Raw genomic sequence first — 20,000 nt, 5'->3', positions numbered from 1 at the left:
ATTAGGTTAATTACTGACTGACAGGACAGGCAGACAGACAGAGAGGTAGACAGATAGATAGATTGATATATATATATATATATATATACATAGGGAGAGAGAGAGAGAAAGAGAGACATACAGACGGATAGATAGATATATAGATGGCCAAATAGTTAGTCAGGTAGATAGATAGATGGACAGACAGAGATAACTAGATAAACTGAGACACAGACAGCCAAGGAATGTTTCACTTACCGAGGAGAGTAGAAGCAGACGAAGAACATGTAGTTTGTAAAACGTTTCGAAGTTCCGAAATTGTTACAAAAATGAATGGAGCATCCTACATGGGTTGTTTTGGCCCAGACCAGCTACAGGGGTATGAAACGAGAAAACACCCGTGGTGAAGTTAATCTATGGTATGTGAAGGGACATAACATAAGCAATAGTAGTTCTCCAGCTGGTGTAAGCACCATCCATCCATCCATTCATACATATGTATACATATATACATACATATGCACACACATGTATGTATGTATATATATGTGTGTGTGTGTATGTGTGTATTCATGTATTATGTGTATATATATATAATAGAATAATTACTGTGAAGCATTGTGTAGAATATATTGTATAAAAGATCATGGTTAAGGCCAAAACAATGCGAAGTAAATGCAAAGTAAATCACAAGGAAATAAATGTGCGAATTAATGTAGACTTAGCTTCTATTCAATATTTCAGCAAAATTCGCCAATTTCTTGAAAATGGGTTCATAATCCCAAAATATTGAATACATGCTAAGTCTACATTAATTCACACATTTGTTTTCTTGTGATTTACCTTGCATTTACTTCGCATTGTTTCAGCCTTACCCACAATCTTTTATACAATATATATATATGCATGTACTTTGTGTGTGTTGCCAGTGCCCCTGGACTGGCTTGTGCGGGTGGCACATAAAAGACACCATTTCGAGCGTGGCCGTTTTCGTGCGGGTGACACGTAAAAGCACCCACTACACTCTCTGAGTGGTTGGCGTTAGGAAGGGCATCCAGCTGTAGAAACTCTGCCAAATTAGACTGGAGCCTGGTGTTGCCATCCGGTTTCACCAGTCCTCAGTCAAATCGTCCAACCCATGCTAGCATGGAAAGCGGACGTTAAACGATGATGATGATGATGATGATGATGATATATATATATAATCTAAATAATATATAAATATATGCATATATCCATATATATATGTACATACCTACATCTATATGTATATATACATGCATATATGGGTACAAGACATAAAAAAAGACGTTAAATACAATGAGAAACGAAAACATAAAAACAAAAACATAGAAAACAAATTTTTCTTTTTTCGAACAACGAAAAAAAACAAACAGAGAAACGAGACATGCAACATAAAGTGTATACCTCTTCGTCAGTTGTCCCTGTTTCATCTACTCCGCGTTTTGAAAGCAAGGACAATACGCGACTTCGTTGAAACAGTCCTTCCCACAAATAAAATTTCGTGAAAGTATTAACAAGAACAGAACAGTGAGAACAAGATAATAAAAACAAACGGTGAGGGCTGTTGAGCCAAGGCAATAGAAAAATTATTATATATATCGCTTATACAGCAAAGCTCCTATTAAGGTGTGAATCCAATGGTCACCATCTGACTGGCCATAACAATCAATCTTCTATGGATATATATTTATATATATATATATATATATATATATATATATATATATATATATATATATATATATATATATATATATATATATATATATATATATATCTATATATATATACATATATATATATATATATATATATATATATAAGTGCAGTCGTGATTGTGTAGTAAGAAACTTGCTTCCCAACCACATAATTCTGAGTTCAGTCCCATTGCATGACCTCTTGGGCAGATGTCTTCTGCTTTAGCCTTGGGCCAACCAAAGCTTTATGAGTGGATTTGGTAGAAGAAACTGAAAGAAGCCTGTTGTATATATATATATATATATATATATATATATATATATATATATATATATATATATATATATATATATATATTTATATATACGACAGGCTTCTTTCAGTTTCCGTCTACCAAATCCACTCACAAAGCTTTGGTCTGCCTGAGGCTATAGTAGAAGACACTTGCCCAAGGTGGCATGCAGTGGGAATGAACCCGGAGCCATGTGTTTGGGAAACAAGCTACTTACTACACAGCCACTTCTATGCCTACATAAATATATATATATATATATATATATATATATATATATATATATATATATATGTATGTATGTATGTATGTATGTATGTATGTAAGTATGTATGTATATTCTTTTATTCTTTTACTTGTTTCAGTCAGTTGATTGCAGCTATGCTGGGGCACCACCTTAAAGGCTTTTAGTTGACCAAATCGACCCCTTAAGTTACTTTTGAAGCCTAGTACTTATTCTATTTGTCTCTTTTGCCGAACTGCTCGGTTATGGGGGATGTAAACACACCAACCTGGTTGTCAAGTAGTGGTGTGTGACAAACACAGACACAAAGACACACACACACACACACACACATTATATATATATATATATATATATATATATATACTTTATTTAAAAGCAGCAGAAATATAACAAAAAAAACGTTACTCTGAGTTTCACGTTCTTGTTCATTGGACAGTTTTGTTAGAGTAACGGTTTTTTTGTTATATTTCTGCTGCTTTTAAATAAAGCATATTACTCTACCTCTGGTATTTGAGTACTCTTTTTTCCACCTTGTTGCACATTTCATGTGCTTACTCCGGTATATATATATATATATATATATATATATATATATATATATATATATATATATATATATATATATATATATATATATATGTGTATATATATATATATATATATATATATATATATATATATAAATATAAATATATAATATCATTGTTCTTTCTTATGAAAAATATAGAACTGCTTAAGAAATGCTCAGGTTGAATCCAAGACAAAAGACAAGAATTAAGCTATAAACTCAAATTAGGCAATCATACTCATACAGTTATACATTCAACTTAAAATGCACATACATATAATAATTCATATTGACACATGAATATTTAAAAAAAAATATTAATAAGATATAAATATATATATATATACATAAAAATACATGTAAATAAAACGCATGAAAGAAAGTGTGACAAAAAGAGAACTGTTAAAAATTTTTTTGTACTAAAATTAAGAGCAGTTAAGAGTTTCAATTAAAAGATCCATAGAGATCGATGTGTTTTTTAAGAAATATATAAATGATATATCAAGTATATAATACAGTTCAAGGAAGTCTACTTTCTACGGCCGTTTCCAGAGTTAATGTCCAGGTAGAAAAATTTGTAAGACATCTTACAAACCGTGAGGACAATGTCCCCTTCATTAAGAAAAGTATCCTCATAATTTTAAGAATGTGATTTCATGAGGATACCTTTCCTGATGAAGGGGACATTGTCCACATGGTTTGTGAGATTTTTTTATTAATTTTTCTACCAGGACATGAACTCTGGAAACGGCCGTAGAAAGTGGACTTCCTTGAACTGTATTATATACCTGGTATAGCATTTATATATTTAAAAAAAAAACACACATCGATGTCTGTGGATCTTTTAATTGAAACTCTTAACCACTCTTAATTTTAGTACAAAAAATTTTTTCAGTCCTCTTTTTCTCACACTTCCTTTCATACATATCCCACATGGGTTTTATTTACATGTATTGTTAGGTATATTTATATTTTATAAATATTTAAAAACATATTTATATGTGTCAATATGTATTACTATATGCATGTGCGTTTTAAGTCGAATTTATAACTGTATGGGTATGATTCCCTAATTTGAGTTTATAGCTCAATTCTGGATGACTGCTTTATCATTTCGAAGGAGAACATCGACAAACTTTTGGATTTCAAATCAACACTAAAGGATATAAATTCAATTCACAATGGAATATAGATAAACTGAGGCACAGATAGAACAGCTCCCATTTTTAGACATCATTATAAACCAACTGACTCAAAATAATATCTCCTCTTTAGTTCATGCCACCCAAAACACACCAAAATGAATATCCCTTTCAATTTGGCAAAAAGGATTTGCACAATAGTGTCTGATAGAACTACTCGGGACCTTTGTCTTCAAGACCTCAAAACAGCACTTACTGAAAGACAATATCCACCCTCACTTATAGATGAGGGAATTAAACGTGCCAAAAAATTAGACATAAAAATACTAAGAACAACAAAACATAATACCACACCTCATCTCAAAACACTACTATTTATATCAACACACAACCCCAGAAACAGTGAAGCATTCAACACTATTGTGCAAAATCTTCCTTTACTAACTAGAGATCCAAAAATGAACGACATCAAATGCAAAAAGCAACACAGATCACTAAAGAGACTGCTAACAAATGTGAAGCTTTACAAAACAACCACGAAACCAATGGTTAAAAAATGTGGATGGCCAAACTGTGGAACCTGCCCCAACTTACTTGAAGGCTTAGATTTCCTTTTCAAACAAGAACAGAGGTTCACAATTAAAACTAGTTTCATTTGTGCCTCTGAGAACCTAATTTATGTAATAACCTGCTCAGGTTGTGGACACAACTATATTGGACAGACAAGTATGACCTTAAGAAGGAAAACTACTCTGCATAAAGAGAAAATCCGTTTCCTGCAATACAGGCAAATTCCTCTCAGTGAACATATAGAAAAATGTGCAGATAACAGCAAACCAAATTTCACAGTCTTCTCCTTCTACCAGTGCAAAGACAATTTCTCCACAAGAAAGTTTAAATAAAGAAACTCTTTTCATTGAAAAATACAGAACATGTCTTAATATGCATGCTTAACCAACTTTTATCTTTTTACATATTTCAATTCATGATTACATCACTACATAAATCCCCTCACTGAACAAGTTTTTTGAAAATTTTTTTGGGGTGTATATATATTCCCCTCTACTTACTGAAAGCTGAACAGTTATCTCCCTTGCCCACAACAATAACAATAATAACAATAACCAATTACCTTCCCTTATATTTCTACTTGTGAAGTCATTCACTCGTAAGTATCATCACACACAACATGGACAAAAATTTCTTCTTAAGAAAATACATATTCAAATAAGTAAGCCTTAATATCATGAATAGCGGAAGCAAAACCGGTCGATATATTAAAAATTATATTAAAATTATGTAAAATGTGTGTATTTTCCTTTTTCAATTTCTTATATATATATATATATATATATATATATATATATATATATATATATATATACGACAAGCTTCTTTCAGTTTCCATCTACCAAATCCACCCACAAGGCTTTGGTTGGCTCAAAGCCACAGTAGGAGACATCTGCCGACGGTGTCATGCTGTGGGACTGAACCTGGAACCATGTGGCTGGGAATGTATATAGGTACGTATGTATATATCTATGCGTGTGTGTTTTTGTGTCTGTGTTTGTCCCCCTCACTATTGCTTGACAATCAGTGTTGATAGCTTCATGTCCCTGTAACATAGCGGTTCAGCAAAAAGACACTGACAGAGTACCAGGCTTACAAGGAAAAAGAAAGTGATAGTTACAGGTTGAAACATCCAACTAAAATTCCTCAAGGTGGTACCCCACTGTGCTGCAATCAAATAAATGGTACAAAATAAAAGATGCAAATATATAATTTTCATTAAAGAGGTTAAGCAAATACCTCACTTGTCAAAGTCTTTTCTCAGTTTTCAAAGTCTTTTGTTTGGTAATGTTTTATAGTATTTATATACATACACACACATATATATATATATATATATATATATATATATATATATATATATATCATCATCATCATCATCATTATCATCATCATTGTCATTTAATGTCTGCTTTCCCTACTGGCATGGGTTGGACGATTTGACTGAAAACTGGCAAGCTGGGAGGTTGCACCAGGCTCCAATCTGATTTGGCAAGGTTTCTACAGCTGGATTCCCTTCCTAACACCAACCACTCTGAGAGTGTAGTGGGTGCTTCTACGTGCCACCAGCATGGAAGCCAGTCAGGCCGCACTGGTATCAGCCATGCTCGAATGGTGCTTTTCACATGCCACCGGCACAGGTGCCAGTCAGGTGGCACAGGCATCAGCCATGACTATGATTTCACTCGGTTCAACAGGTCTTCACAAGCACAGCATATAGCCCAACGATTAAAGAGTGCTTTTAAATGGGTCAGTTATGTGACACTAACATTGGCTACAACTATGATCTCACTTGGCTTACTGGGTCTTCTCAAGCACGGTGTATCTTCAAAGGTTTCTGTAGCTTGTCACTGCCTCTGTGTGGCCCAAAGTTTGAAGGTCTGCTTCACCACCTCATCCCATGTCTTCCTGGGTCTACCTCTTCCACTGTTAGGGTGTGTCACTTCCTCACACATCTGTTTTCATCCATATGCAACACATGACCATACCAGCACAATCATCTGTCTTGCACACCACAATTGATACTTCTAATGTCCAACTTTTCTCTCAGGGCACATACACTCTGTCGTGTATGCACACTGACATTATACATCCAGTGGAGCATACTAGCTTCATTTCTTTCAAGACTATGCATGTCCGCAGCAGTCACAGCCATGTTTCACTGTTGTGTAGCATGGCTGTTAGCACACAGTGTACCTTTCACTCTGAGTGAGAGACCCTTTGTTACCAGCAGTGGTAGGAGCACTCTGAACTTTGCCCAGGCTATTCTTATTCTAGCCACTACACTCTCAGAGTATCTGTTCCAGCTACTGACTTGGTCACCAAGGTAATGAAAATTCTCAACTACTTCTAGTTTCCCCCACCCTGGCATGTGATGGAATCTGTTTTCTGTACATCTTCAGTGTTTATTGCACCTGTGCATCTGCCACACACAAAAACTATCTTCCCAGTTAGCCTTCCTTTGATATTGCTGCACCTCTTATGTGTCCATAGCTTACACTGAGTACATCTTGTGGAATTTCTACCTATGCCTTTTCTACAGATTGAGCAGGGCCATCTACCTGAAGGGATGTGTGATTTGACAGCCTTCCTACTTACCAATACTTTGGTTTTTGCTAGGTTAACTCTAAGGCCCATCGATTCTAGACCTTGCTTTTACACCTGGAACTTCTTCTCTAGTTCTGATAGTGACTCAGCAATTAGTGCAAGGTCATCGGCATAGAAGAGCTCCTAGGGGCGCCTGTCTTTAATTCCTCTGTTATTGCCTGGAAGACTATGATGAACAAGAGGTGGCTGAGGACTAATCCTTAGTGAACCCCTACTTCTACCTGGAATTCTTTGCTATACTTGTTGCCAACCCTCACCTCTCTGACAGCATCCCTGTACATAGTTTGAACAGCTCTCACCAACCACTCATCTATCCCTAGTTTCTGCAGTGACCATGAGATGAGGGATTTGACCCTGTCAAAGGCTTTCTCCATGTCAACAAAAGCCAGGTACAGAGATTTATCTTTGGCTAGGTATTTCTCTTGCAGCTGCCTTACCAGAAATATAGCATCAGTGGTGCTTCTCCTTGGCACGAACCCAAACTGCATCTCATCTAAACTGACTCTCTCCCTAATTAGTTGGGCTGTGACCCTCTCCGTGACTTTCATTACCTGACCCAACAACTTGATACCTCTGTAATTATTTGTATCTAAATCGTCACCTTTACCTTTGTAGCAGTTGACTATGGTGCTGCTACAACAGTCATTGGGTATGACTTCTTTGTGTATCATCTGCTTAACTATACAGGTGACTAGACCATAGCCTACAACCCCAGATATTGTAAGCATCTCAGTAGTGATTCCTGATGGGCCGGTGGCCTTCCCTGTCTTCATACTCTTAATTGCTTTATCTACCATGGTACTGTCAACTCAGATAGCTGGTCCCTCTGTTGGGTCGACATTTGGCAGACTCTCCTTCTCCCATTCATTCTCTTCATTTAGCAACCTTTCATAGTGGCATCTTCAAGTCTCTTTTTTGCAGCATCATTAAATGCAAGTGAACCATCATCCACGTGGACACATTTCTCTCCTATAACATCACGATTTACTCTCATACACTGTCCTGCAATTCGAAATACTTCAAGTCTCTGGTCCTCATGACAAATTGGCAAATTTCTTATTTGCTTTCTCTCTGATCAAGTAAATTCTATAAAGATTACAAAACAAGACACACACACACACATATATAAACATACATATATATACATCTATACATCTATATAGTTAAAAAAAACAACAATGCGAGGATGTGGTACATACAAAGTATTAGCGGATACTCAGGCAAGGAAAGAAAGGTAGTTTTACATTTTGAGCAAAGCTCTTCTTCAGAAACAGGAGACATACATGCGCACACACACACACATACACACACACACACCACACACACACACACACACACACACACACACACACACACACACACACATATATATGTGTACATATATTTATATATATGTGTGTGTGTGCATGTGCATATATGCATGCACTTGTCTGTGTGTGAATGCAAGTATGTTTGTATGTATGTAGGCATGTGTGTGTGTTTGGTTGTGTGCATATATGTATGTTAGTGAATGTATGTGTTTACATGTGCATGTACACAACTGTATGTAAATGCAGGTATATATGTATGCAAGCAAAGGTGCATGGCTCAGTGGGTAGAGCATCAGGCTCATAATCATGAGGTAGTGAGTTTGATTTCCAGACCAGGTTGTGTGTTGTGTTCTTGAGCAAGACACTTTATTTCATGTTGCTCCAGTTCATTGCAGCATCACTGGTGCCAAGCTGTATCAGCCTTTACCTTTCCCTTGGATAACATCAGTGGCGTGGAGAAGGGAGGCTGGTATGCACGGGTGACTGCTAGTCTTGCCTGGTTTTGTGCCTTGGAGGCGAACTTTCTAAGTTCAATCCCATGGTCATTCATGACTGTAGGGGATCTTTACCCTTTATATATATGTGTATGTGTGTATGTATGTATGTGTGTGTATGTGTGCTTGTGTGTGCGCACGTGTGTGTGTGTTTGTGTGTGTGTGTGTGTGTGTGTGTGTGTGTGTGTGTGTGTGTGTGTGTGTGTAAATCATATATTCGGCACTTAACTGCTTTTCTTTACATGAAGACAAATGTCATCTATTTCATAAAAGGAGTTTCCCACTTCATCTCCTGATTTGTCTTCACTTTCTCGCTTTCCTTCTCTCATTCACCCTGTGGTCCCGCAGTGAAGCAAAATCCTCAATAATTGCTTGGTTCATCTTTTCTATGACAATAATGTCAGGTTTTTTTTAATCAGAATGAAATTGTCACACTAGATGGTCATGTCCTGCAAGATCTTATATTGTTCGTTTTCAGCAACACTTTCTGGTTGGTAACCATACCATTTCTCTGTGCTTTCCACTCATTTTCAATCAAATCTCCTGCCAGTTAACTTGGGATCGCTTGACAACAATGCAACCTTCATTTAACTAAGGTATTTTCAGCCTGATTTAGAGATCTTTGATATATCAGTAATCACCTGTCTATCTTTTTCTGATATGTTCTTCAGTTCACTGATGTTAATGTCACTTCCCCCATCCTTTCAAATATTCAATTTCACCATTTTTCATTTTTATTTCCATCTCCAACATCCTGAACTCCAATATCCTCCACACCCTCACGGCTTGTCTTCTTCATCATTTTAATCTCCATTTCAGATAACCATCCGTTTTTGTGTATTGCTCTTGCCTACCCATAAATCCTCTGTTCAATGGATTCAAAGAGCCTTATTTTCTGCCATACTTGTAGAATCCTTTGTTTATATCCTCTAATTGGCACACCATTTTTGTTCACAGACTTGCTTCTAAAATAACACTCCATTACAACTTTTATTATTATTGAGTGAGAGAGCAGTGCATGCCATCAAAGTGACACTGGGTTATAAATATACAAAATCCAGTATATCCACCATGACTACCCATCTGATAAAGATACACTAAGCATATGTGTGCAACAAGGTGATCTCATATTAAGTGGTGAGCTGGCAGAATTGTTAGCATGCTGGGCAAAAACTTAGCGGCATTTCGTCCATCTTTATGTCTGAGCAGAAATTCTGCCGAGATCAACTTAGCCTTTCATCCTTTCAGAGTCGATAAATTAAATACCAGTGGAACACTGGGGTTCATGTAATTGACTAGTCCTCTCCCACCCTATTTCAGACTTTGTGCTATTAGTAGAAAGGATTATTATTATCATTATAATTATTAGTTATGCTGTTGCACAGTATCCAATACCATGATGTTGTTTGAAGATATTGTGTTTACTGGGGGTTTGTACTGTCTGTCAAGTCACAACAAGGACCTCAGACAGACAGTACTTTATGCAATATGCATGCAGTTCCAAGTAATGCTGATTTTTGCTATACACCTAATTGTAGGGTATTTCCTAAGTTTCCATATGTTTTTTCAGGTTTGGTGGTATTGAACCCAATGCTCCAATGACAACAGGGACGACCTTTATGTTTGACTCTCATAGCTGCCACATCTTTGCAATCTCAATTCTCAAGTCTTCATATTTATCAATCTTTTCTGTTTTTTGCATGATAATATGTTGATCTCCTGGCACTGCCCCATCGATTATTAGGACCTCTTGTTTGTCCCACCTAAAGGTTACTATATTCAGCCTTCGATGCTCTAACACCTTGTGTGTCTGGAAGACAAAGTCACAGAAGATTCTTGCCTTCCCCTTTCATCCAATACCTTTTCCAGTGCACCCATTATCTCATATCCATACTTCTAGCATAGTAGCCAGTGGAGGTTTTGGGCTACCTTATCGTGTCTGTGCTTTTACTCTTTCTATGCAAGACTTTCACAAGCACTAACAATGTTAGTCACACTTTCAACCTTCTTCCCACACATTCTGCAGAGGTCCGATCCACTTGAGTGGTATATATTCCTTTCCACTGAGTTGGTATTCAATGCCTGATCCTGGGCAGCGATGATTAGGCTTTCAGTCTTATTTTTTAGGTCACCCTCGCTGAGCCTTATTATTATTATTAAAGCGGTGAGCTCACAGAATTGTTAGCGCACCAGAAAAAATGTTTACCGGCATTTCTCCTGGCATTACATTCTGAATCCAAATTTTGTGAAGGTCAACTTCATTTTTTATCTTTTTTTGTTGGAGGGGGTATTGATAAAATAAGTACCAGTCAAATACTGGGATCGATGTTATTGACCAACCCATTCCCCACAACCAATTTTCTGTCGTTCTGCCAAAATTATAAAGCTATAGCCCTTACCTGAGTATAATGACAACTGTTGTTGCAACCTTTCTTCCTAGGATCATACTTCTTCTTTTCATCAACCCAGAGCTGCATTATGTGCTGGATGTTGTACTTTATCGAACCTGGATCACCGATAAGACCAAGATTCTGACCACGGGCTATCATTGCATGTTCAAACACACATTTATGGGCCCATTGGTCAGCTTCTTTTGCTAACTGAAAACTCCAACTCTGTACAAAGATAGGATAGAATATACATACATATATATATACACATATATATATATATATATATATATATATATATATATATATATATATATATATATATATATATATATATATATATATATATATATATATATATGTATATATATATATATATATATATGGTCCGAATTTACAATAAACAAAAAAATGAAGCCAGGTGAGGGAACAATAAGCAATTGTATTAGTTTGACACTTGGGAGAAAATGGAAAAGTCATTGATGTTTTGAGCCTATACTCTTTGACAGAAAGGACTGAGAAGAAAAGAAAGAGGAGGGAGAACAAAAAAAAATGGAGAGAGAAAAAATATGTGGGGATTAGTGGTTTAACATGATCAAATGACTGGAAGAATCAGGTTATATATATATATATATATATATATATATATATATATATATATATCAGGTCATCCCATAAGTTCTGTCCGATTTTACCTTTTTTAAAATTGAATGAAATTTAATAGTATTTTAGAATGTCTGATGGAATTAAAAATTATTTGTATGCATTTATGTACATTTAAACTAATTAAATATTATTTTACAGAATAATAGAATTAAAATTTCTTTGATTAAAACTCTTTCTAACATGGAAGTATCCGAAGAGCATTTAAGGCACATAATGCTTTATGAGTACAAAAAAAAAAGGAAACTCTACAGCCGAAGCGACTCGAAACATACACTCAGTTTATGGGAAAGAATGCTTGATTGAAAGAACTTGCAGAAGATGGCTTGCAAAATTCAGAAGTGGAGATTTCAGCCTTGAAGATGAAGATCGAACAGGACGTCCAGTTGAGTTTCATGATAAGCTCCTTGAGGCATTATTTGAAGAAAATCCTGCATTGTCAGTTGAAGAATTGTCAATAAAGCTTAGTTCAAATCATACAACTGTTCATCGTCATCTTCAACAACTTGGAAAGGTTCCTAAACTTGGAAAATGGGTGCCTCATGAATTGTCCGAAAGCAATCGCAAATCCCGAGTTGACATCTGCTCTTCTCTCCATTCTCTCAAACTCATTTCACCCTTTTTGGATAGACTTGTGACTGGTGATGAAAAATGGATCTTCTATTGAAATGTTAAGCGTCGTAAACAGTGGCTTGGTAAAAGGGAAAAAGCTCAACCACAACCGAGAAGGGAACTTCATGGGAAAAAGGTTCTTCTCTCTATCTGGTGGGATTGCAAAGGATTAATTCACTTTGAATTGTTACCACCTAATGCAACAATCAATGCTCAAGTCTACTGTCAGTAATTAGAGCATTTGAACCAAGTTTTGAAGAAAAAAAGACCTGCTTTAGTGATGTTTCATCAGGACAATGCGCGACCCCCACACTACAAAGATCCCATCACAGAAAATCGAAGAGCTTGGTTCTCCCGACCTTGCTCCTTCAGACTACCATTTGTTTTGTAGTTTACAGAATCATTTGGGGGATATAACTTTTGCAAGCCAGGAGGAGGTCGAAGCTGACATTTCAGAGTTCTTCGCTTTGAAACCAAAAGAGTTTTACATTGATGGGATTAAAAAGCTTGTAAATAGATGGAAGGAAGTCATAGATAATCAGGGAAAGTACATCGATGATTAAATTTCAATTAAATATAACATTTGATCACTTGTTTTCTTTATTCGAAATTCGGACAGAGCTTATGGGATAACCTGATACACACACAAATATATTCTACACAACAGAAGTGGGTGTGTGGTAAGAGGGGTTTTTGGTCGGCGGGCACCGAATACCCCTCTCATTTATATCATTTGGAATTTTTCATTTCATTTCATTAATGTAACTGTCCAGCCTGCATTGATCCTTTTTTCTGTGTAAGGCCGTCATGGCCAATAAAATGATATAAAGAAGCTTGCTTCCCAACTACATAGTTTTGGTTTCAGTCCCACTGCATAACACCTTGAGCAAATGTCTTCTACTATAACCTTGGGCCAACCAAAGCCTTGTGAGTGGATTTGATAGAGGGAAACTGAAAGAAGCCTGTCATATATATAAGGTTGAGGAGGGTATTGGATTTAACCAAACCCCGGAGGATACAGGTAATACCCCCACCACCTATATACTACACACACGCATTCCTTCCTACTCACTAGACCTTTTAACCTCATCCCCCTATTCCTCCTTCACTCTATATGCTCATCCCCTCTACCCTGTTAAGACCAACTGACCATAAATATATCGCTACCATCCTCCGCCTCTATCTCTCCTCTATCCCCTTTCACATTCTATCTTCTTGACTTGACCTAATTACCGCTAACTTTTCACTTGACTTGGACATTCTTCAAGTAAACAAGCAAAAATCTATCGCAATATGGAATATATATACCTCTGCCACCTAAGCTATATCAACTTTCGTTCCAACATAAATTTCCGGATTATTCACACAAGGATTACTTTGCACGAATTTCTACACGGATATTTACCACTGGAATGAAACTACTCTTCAAGTACTTTTCTCTCTTTTTTCAGCACATCACACTCTTTACCACTTCATACTAAAAATATCCGCCTATGGATATAATAATAGATAACTTTATTTTTTCTGTCTCCGATGAAGGGAAGTACTGGATCTTCCCAGAAACAGCTGTAAGACTCTATTCATAAAATTCTTCAACCTTACCTTTGCTCTCTTTATCCTTTTGTTTTTATATATTTACATATACACACGCTAATACACGACTTATAATCCCCAATCCTGTTCATACAACGACTGGGGCAAACAAGTCGGTATACAGCACTTACTCGGTATTACCTGTATCCTCCGGGGCTTGGTTAAATCCAATACCCTCCTCAACCTTATATATATATATATATATATATATACATATTATATTATATATATATATACACACATGTATCTGTATTTGTGTATCTGTGTTTGTCCTCCCACCATTGTTTGACAACCGATGTTGGTGTGTTTATGTCCACACTACTTAGTGGTTCAGCAAAAGAGACCAATAGAATAAGTACTAGACTTACAAAGAGTAAGTCCTGGGGTCACTTTGTTCGACTAAAGCCAGTACCACAGTCAAATAACTGAAACAAATAGAAGAACTAAAGAACATATTTCTTGGATAATGGAACAGCAACTTTAACATCCAACATGTATTTTATTTTCACATTTTCTTTTTATACTTTCTGTATTAAATCTAATTTCTTGTATATCTCTCCTTCTTCAGAATAACTTCTAAAAGAATAAACTCTACTAATTTCCTTCTGTTGAAGCTCTTTTAACTCACCTCTGATAATGGGATATCATTTATTTCCCTGAAACAGCTGCATGGCCCCCTTTCTGTTTATAAATGTCCTAAGAATATCAAATTGCCTTAGCCTTGTTATCTCATTTTAGTTAACATATACACTTTCACACACAACCTGCCTTGGACTCCTCACTCATGCTATTATTGAACCAGGAGCTTAATAATGGTTCTTACATAACACTCACATAGCCTTACCTGCCTTTTGGGTCTACTGGATACCAAAACATCTCATATCATATATATATATATATATATATATATATATATATATATATATATATATATATATACATACATATATACATACTTATGTGAGTATGTATATATATATATATATATATATATATATATATATATATATATATATATATATATATATGTGTATTTATATTTATATAAAGGGCATTATTATAGAAAAATAATAACGCCACACAGTGGACTTCTCAAAATAACCACATTTAGTACCTATGCGAGGAAAAAACAACCAACAGAAGATGACCAACTTTCTTTTAAAATAGACTTAATTGCGTATCGACCGATTTCGCGATTACTAGAATGAATCTAGACTTCGTTCATCAGCACAATATTGTCCCAAAAATATATATAAATAAACAGAATTCTCACCTCACCAAAACCGAACAACTACGTATCCGACAGAGTAAAGGGAATGAAGTTTATCTGTATATATCTTCATCAAAGAAGCGGGAAATACTTCCGGGTTGTTTTTGGGTACCCATGTGGAGACAGGAATAAAAAATTTAACATTGAATGTATTCCGTGTATATATTTGATAAATAAATTCAAAAAAGGATAAAACTCTTTTACAAGAATTTTATAAAGAAGCCAGTGTGTAAAAAAATTCATTAGGGAAATTTCTATTCCCAAGAATATAATTATTCGTTTATATTTATATAAAGGGCATTATTATAGAAAAATAATAACGCCACACAGTGGACTTCTCAAAATAACCTAGATTCATTCTAGTAATCGCGAAATCGGTCGATATGCAATTAAGTCTATTTTAAAAGAAAGTTGGTCATCTTCTGTTGGTTGTTTTTTCCTCGCATAGGTACTAAATGTGGTTATTTTGAGAAGTCCACTGTGTGGCATTATTATTTTTCTATAATAATGCCCTTTATATAAATATAAACGAATAATTATATTCTTGGGAATAGAAATTTCCCTAATGAATTTTTTTTACACACTGGCTTCTTGATATTAGCAGATGCTCTTTCCAGACTGTCCTCACATGATAAACAGGAGATGGAAGGACTAAGTGTAAAGGTCCACCACATTGTAAATGTAACAAACACAAAGCTGGAACAAATCAAACAAGAGACCAGCAAAGATGAAGAACTCCAGCTCCTTACTCAGATGGTGATTCAGGGGTGGCCAGAGAAGAGACATCAGGTGCAGCCCCTCATTTGTGAATATTGGGCCGTCCATGATGACATAGCAGTGGAGAATGGAATCCTGATGGCTGGATCCCGAATAATTATACCCAGATCAATGCAGAAAGAAATTCTTGAAAAGATCCACCAAGGGCATCTGGGAATGGAAAAATGCAAACTCCGAACCAAGTCAGCTGTGTACTGGGTAGGCATGTATAAAGACAGGAAAGATGGTTTCTGCATGCCACATCTGTCAAAAGTACAGAAACACACAGCAAAAGGAGGAGATGATGTCCAGTGACATTCCGAGAAGGCCATGGCAAACTATTGGAGTAGATCTGTTCACAGAGAACCAAGGATGGTACTTGATAATGGTCTGCTACTACTCCAAATTCCCATTTGTGAGGAAAGTGAAAGACCTGAGAGCCAGGACAATAACTACAGTGGCTCGAGGACTTGTGGCAGAGCAAGGAATACCAGAGCAGATCATTTGTGACAATGGAACCCAGTTCATATCTCAGGAGTTCAAAAAGCTAGCTGATGAGTATGGGTTCAGCATTGTAACCTCATCTCCACACTACCCCAAAGGTCATGGATTCATTGAAAGACAGGTGCAAACAGTCAAAAGAACACTAGTCAAATGCTGTGAAACTAAGGAAGACGCACACCTGGCTCTTTTGTCCCTACGAGCAACACCACTGAGAGCTGACATGAAATCCCCAGCAGAAATGCTGAATGGCAGGAAATATAAAACCACCCTGCCAACTAAGATTCAACCTCCTATTGACCAGGAAGAGACAAGGGTAAAGCTAGCAGCCACTCAGGAACAAGCGCAGAAATATTACAACAGACATGCACTATATTTACCTGAGATACTTGGAGGACAACATGTGTATACTCAAGATCCTATAACTAAAACATGGATCCCAGCACAGGTTGTCAGTAGAGTTGAAACTCCAAGATCGTACATTATAGAAACTGGATCTGGTAGGCAGCTGAGACGTAACAGGGCCCACATCCGCCCAACACCAAAGCTATCGAGGATAACACATGCAACACCTGCAACATCAGTGACAACACCAACAAGAACCACAACATGCACAGCCGATGACGGCACAAACAGAATCCGTGTTTCCACAGGATCATCACCCCAACGGGTACCAACCACCCATCAGCAGCCCAACAACACACCTCAGACACCAGTGCAGAGCACAGGATCCACCAGATGGAGATCGAACATTTTACCACCGATTCAATACCGTTAAGAGAGAAGGAAAATAAAACAACTACTTCTGCTAGATTAGGAAGCAGAAAACCATGTGTGTGGGCAGAATAATCCCACGGTTTCTGCTGCAGGATTGCCACCCTTGCACTGACTATCCATTAGTGTAAGGGAGATTACTTCTATAAGAAGAAGGGATGTTATATGTTCATATCTATGTGCATGCATAGGTATACGTATATATGAATACATCTTCACTAGCAGTACTATTTTGTTAAGCGCATCCACTAAGTAGTATGAACTGTGTTTAAGGCAGATACGCACAGCGTGTATCACTCCGCTATAGACACTGTTTGAAAACATGTCAAATAAAATAAACACATAGAAACATAACAATGCCTTCAGTGAGTTGTTTATTATCCCATAAAGAACAAAAGAATACATAACAATGATGAGCTAGAAACTGTAGTGGAAGCGGATACATCACAAACTACGTGTGAGTTATCTGCAAGATTTGATATTTTGATTCCAGCTGTATCGGACCATCTGGAACAAATCGCCAAGGTAAAGAAGCTCGACAAGTAGGTACCACATGAACTGAACAAGAATAAAATGATACGTCATCTTGAAACTTGTTCTTTGCTGTCACAGTATGAAAGCAAACGATTTTTGCATTATACTGTTATGTGTGATGAAAAATGGATTGTTTTCAACAATAGCAAGCGTTCTGTATGATGGTTGGATAGAGACAAAGTGCCAAAACACAATTCAAAAAAAAAAATTCACCAAAAAACGCTAATGGTGTCTGTTTGGTGGTCCAGCATTGGTTTCATCCACTACGGATTCAAGAAACCTGGTAAGTCAATTACAGCAGATGTAAACATCAACTAATTGGATGAAATGATTAGTGAACTTGCAATAAAATAACCGAGGTTGGTCAATAGAGACAGGCCAATTCTTTTGCAAGACAATGCGCAACCACATGTTGCACAAAGAACACTACTCAAGCTACAGGAACTGAACTTGAAAGTATTCTCTCATCCACCATATTTACCAGACCTTGCACCAATTAACTATCACTTTTCCAGGCATTAGACAATCTTTGCAAAGAAAAAAACTTCAAATCTGAAGAAGATGCAAAAACAGCCTTTTGTGATTTCATCACCTCATGTTCTCCAGAATTTTTCGCTGCTGGCATAAATAAGCAACTGATAAAATGGCAAAATTGTGTTGATAATGTAGGTGCTTTTTCTTGAGATAAAGTAAAACAAACTTTCAGTTCAAAATCAGACATTTCATTCTTAATGACCATATATGAATATATATATATATATAAAGTGAAGTGGTGAAATTACTACTGTGCTGGACAAAATGCTTAGGGGCATTTCATTCGTCTTTACATTCTGAGTTCAAATTTTGCCTTTCAGGGTTGATAAGATAAGTACCAGTTGAATACTGGGGTTGATGTAATCGACTTACACCCTCCCCCAAAATTACTGGCATTGTACTAAAAGTTACAACCGATATATATATATATATATATATATATATATAGAGAGAGAGAGAGAGAGAGGGAGAGAGTTATACATAGTTACTACATAAAGGGGCAAACAAATATACATAGCTGCAAACATACATGCATGCATACATTAATACATGCTTCAAACAGACTGACAGACAAATCAGGAGTTAGATATCATAGGTGGATGGTTATGACAACGATGGTTCCTGATGATCCGATCATGGGAACAGCCAATTTGCGAAGTTATCATACAAGTGGCTGAGCACTCCACAGACATGTGTACCCTTAATGTAGTTCTCAGGGAGATTCAGCATGATACACAGGGTATGACAAGGCTGGCCCTTTGAAATACAGGCACTTCTCATTTTTGCCAAATGAGTGAACTGGAGTAACGTGAAATAAAGTGTGTTGCTCAAGGACACAATGCATTGCCGGGAATTGAACTCATGACCTTATGATTGTAAGCCGAATACCCTAACCGCTAAGCCACATGTCTTCAGAACAACCTGGCCACCAGTTTGATAATAAGACAACAACAATAACTGTGCCGTCACCAACACTGCACCAGAACAACAACCACCATAACAGCAATGCATTACAAACACCACCAAAAACACCAACAAAACAACCACAAACCGAACCACCACTCCCCACTATAACAGCAGCAGTAAAAGCAACAACAACAAAAGCAGCAGCAGCAGCAGTTGCAACAGCAGCAGCAGTAGCAATAGCAGTAGCAGCAGCAACAACAACAAAGACCATACCAGTTTCATCATGTCAGCAGCCCTCTCTTGACCTCGGATCTTGTTATGGAAACGGACGATGAATTTCTGTAGGTATTCATTGTTAATAAGTTTAGTGGACATCAAAGGCAAAATGACCAGAAGCAGAACACATGGAGCCATGAACATCTTTGACTGAAACGAGACAGGCACCAACCTAGCTTCATTTATATGAGCATTTACAATCAAACACATCTGTACATTTGGTTTTAATAGTACGGTTCCATCAATGCATCTCTGAGAGT

General features: G+C 36.6%; 1 protein-coding gene across 1 annotated transcript in view; it reads right to left on the bottom strand.

The window, feature by feature from the left end:
* The window catches only part of LOC128251187 (cysteine-rich secretory protein LCCL domain-containing 2-like), a 63,799-nt gene that overhangs the window by 18,251 nt on the left and 25,548 nt on the right, over positions 1–20,000 (bottom strand). Inside the window, exons 2-4 of the mRNA XM_089344137.1 lie at positions 19,738–19,890; positions 11,331–11,546; positions 238–350 (exon numbers count right to left, since the gene is read on the bottom strand). Of these exons, the coding sequence (XP_089200263.1) occupies positions 238–350; positions 11,331–11,546; positions 19,738–19,884 (476 nt within the window). The 5' untranslated portion in view covers positions 19,885–19,890. The remainder of the gene's footprint in view (positions 1–237; positions 351–11,330; positions 11,547–19,737; positions 19,891–20,000) is intronic.

Source organism: Octopus bimaculoides, chromosome 28, assembly GCF_046866305.1.
Source record: "Octopus bimaculoides isolate indiv1 chromosome 28, ASM4686630v1, whole genome shotgun sequence".
Lineage (NCBI taxonomy): Eukaryota > Metazoa > Mollusca > Cephalopoda > Octopoda > Octopodidae > Octopus > Octopus bimaculoides.
This window is presented reverse-complemented; position numbering and strand designations above follow the sequence as displayed.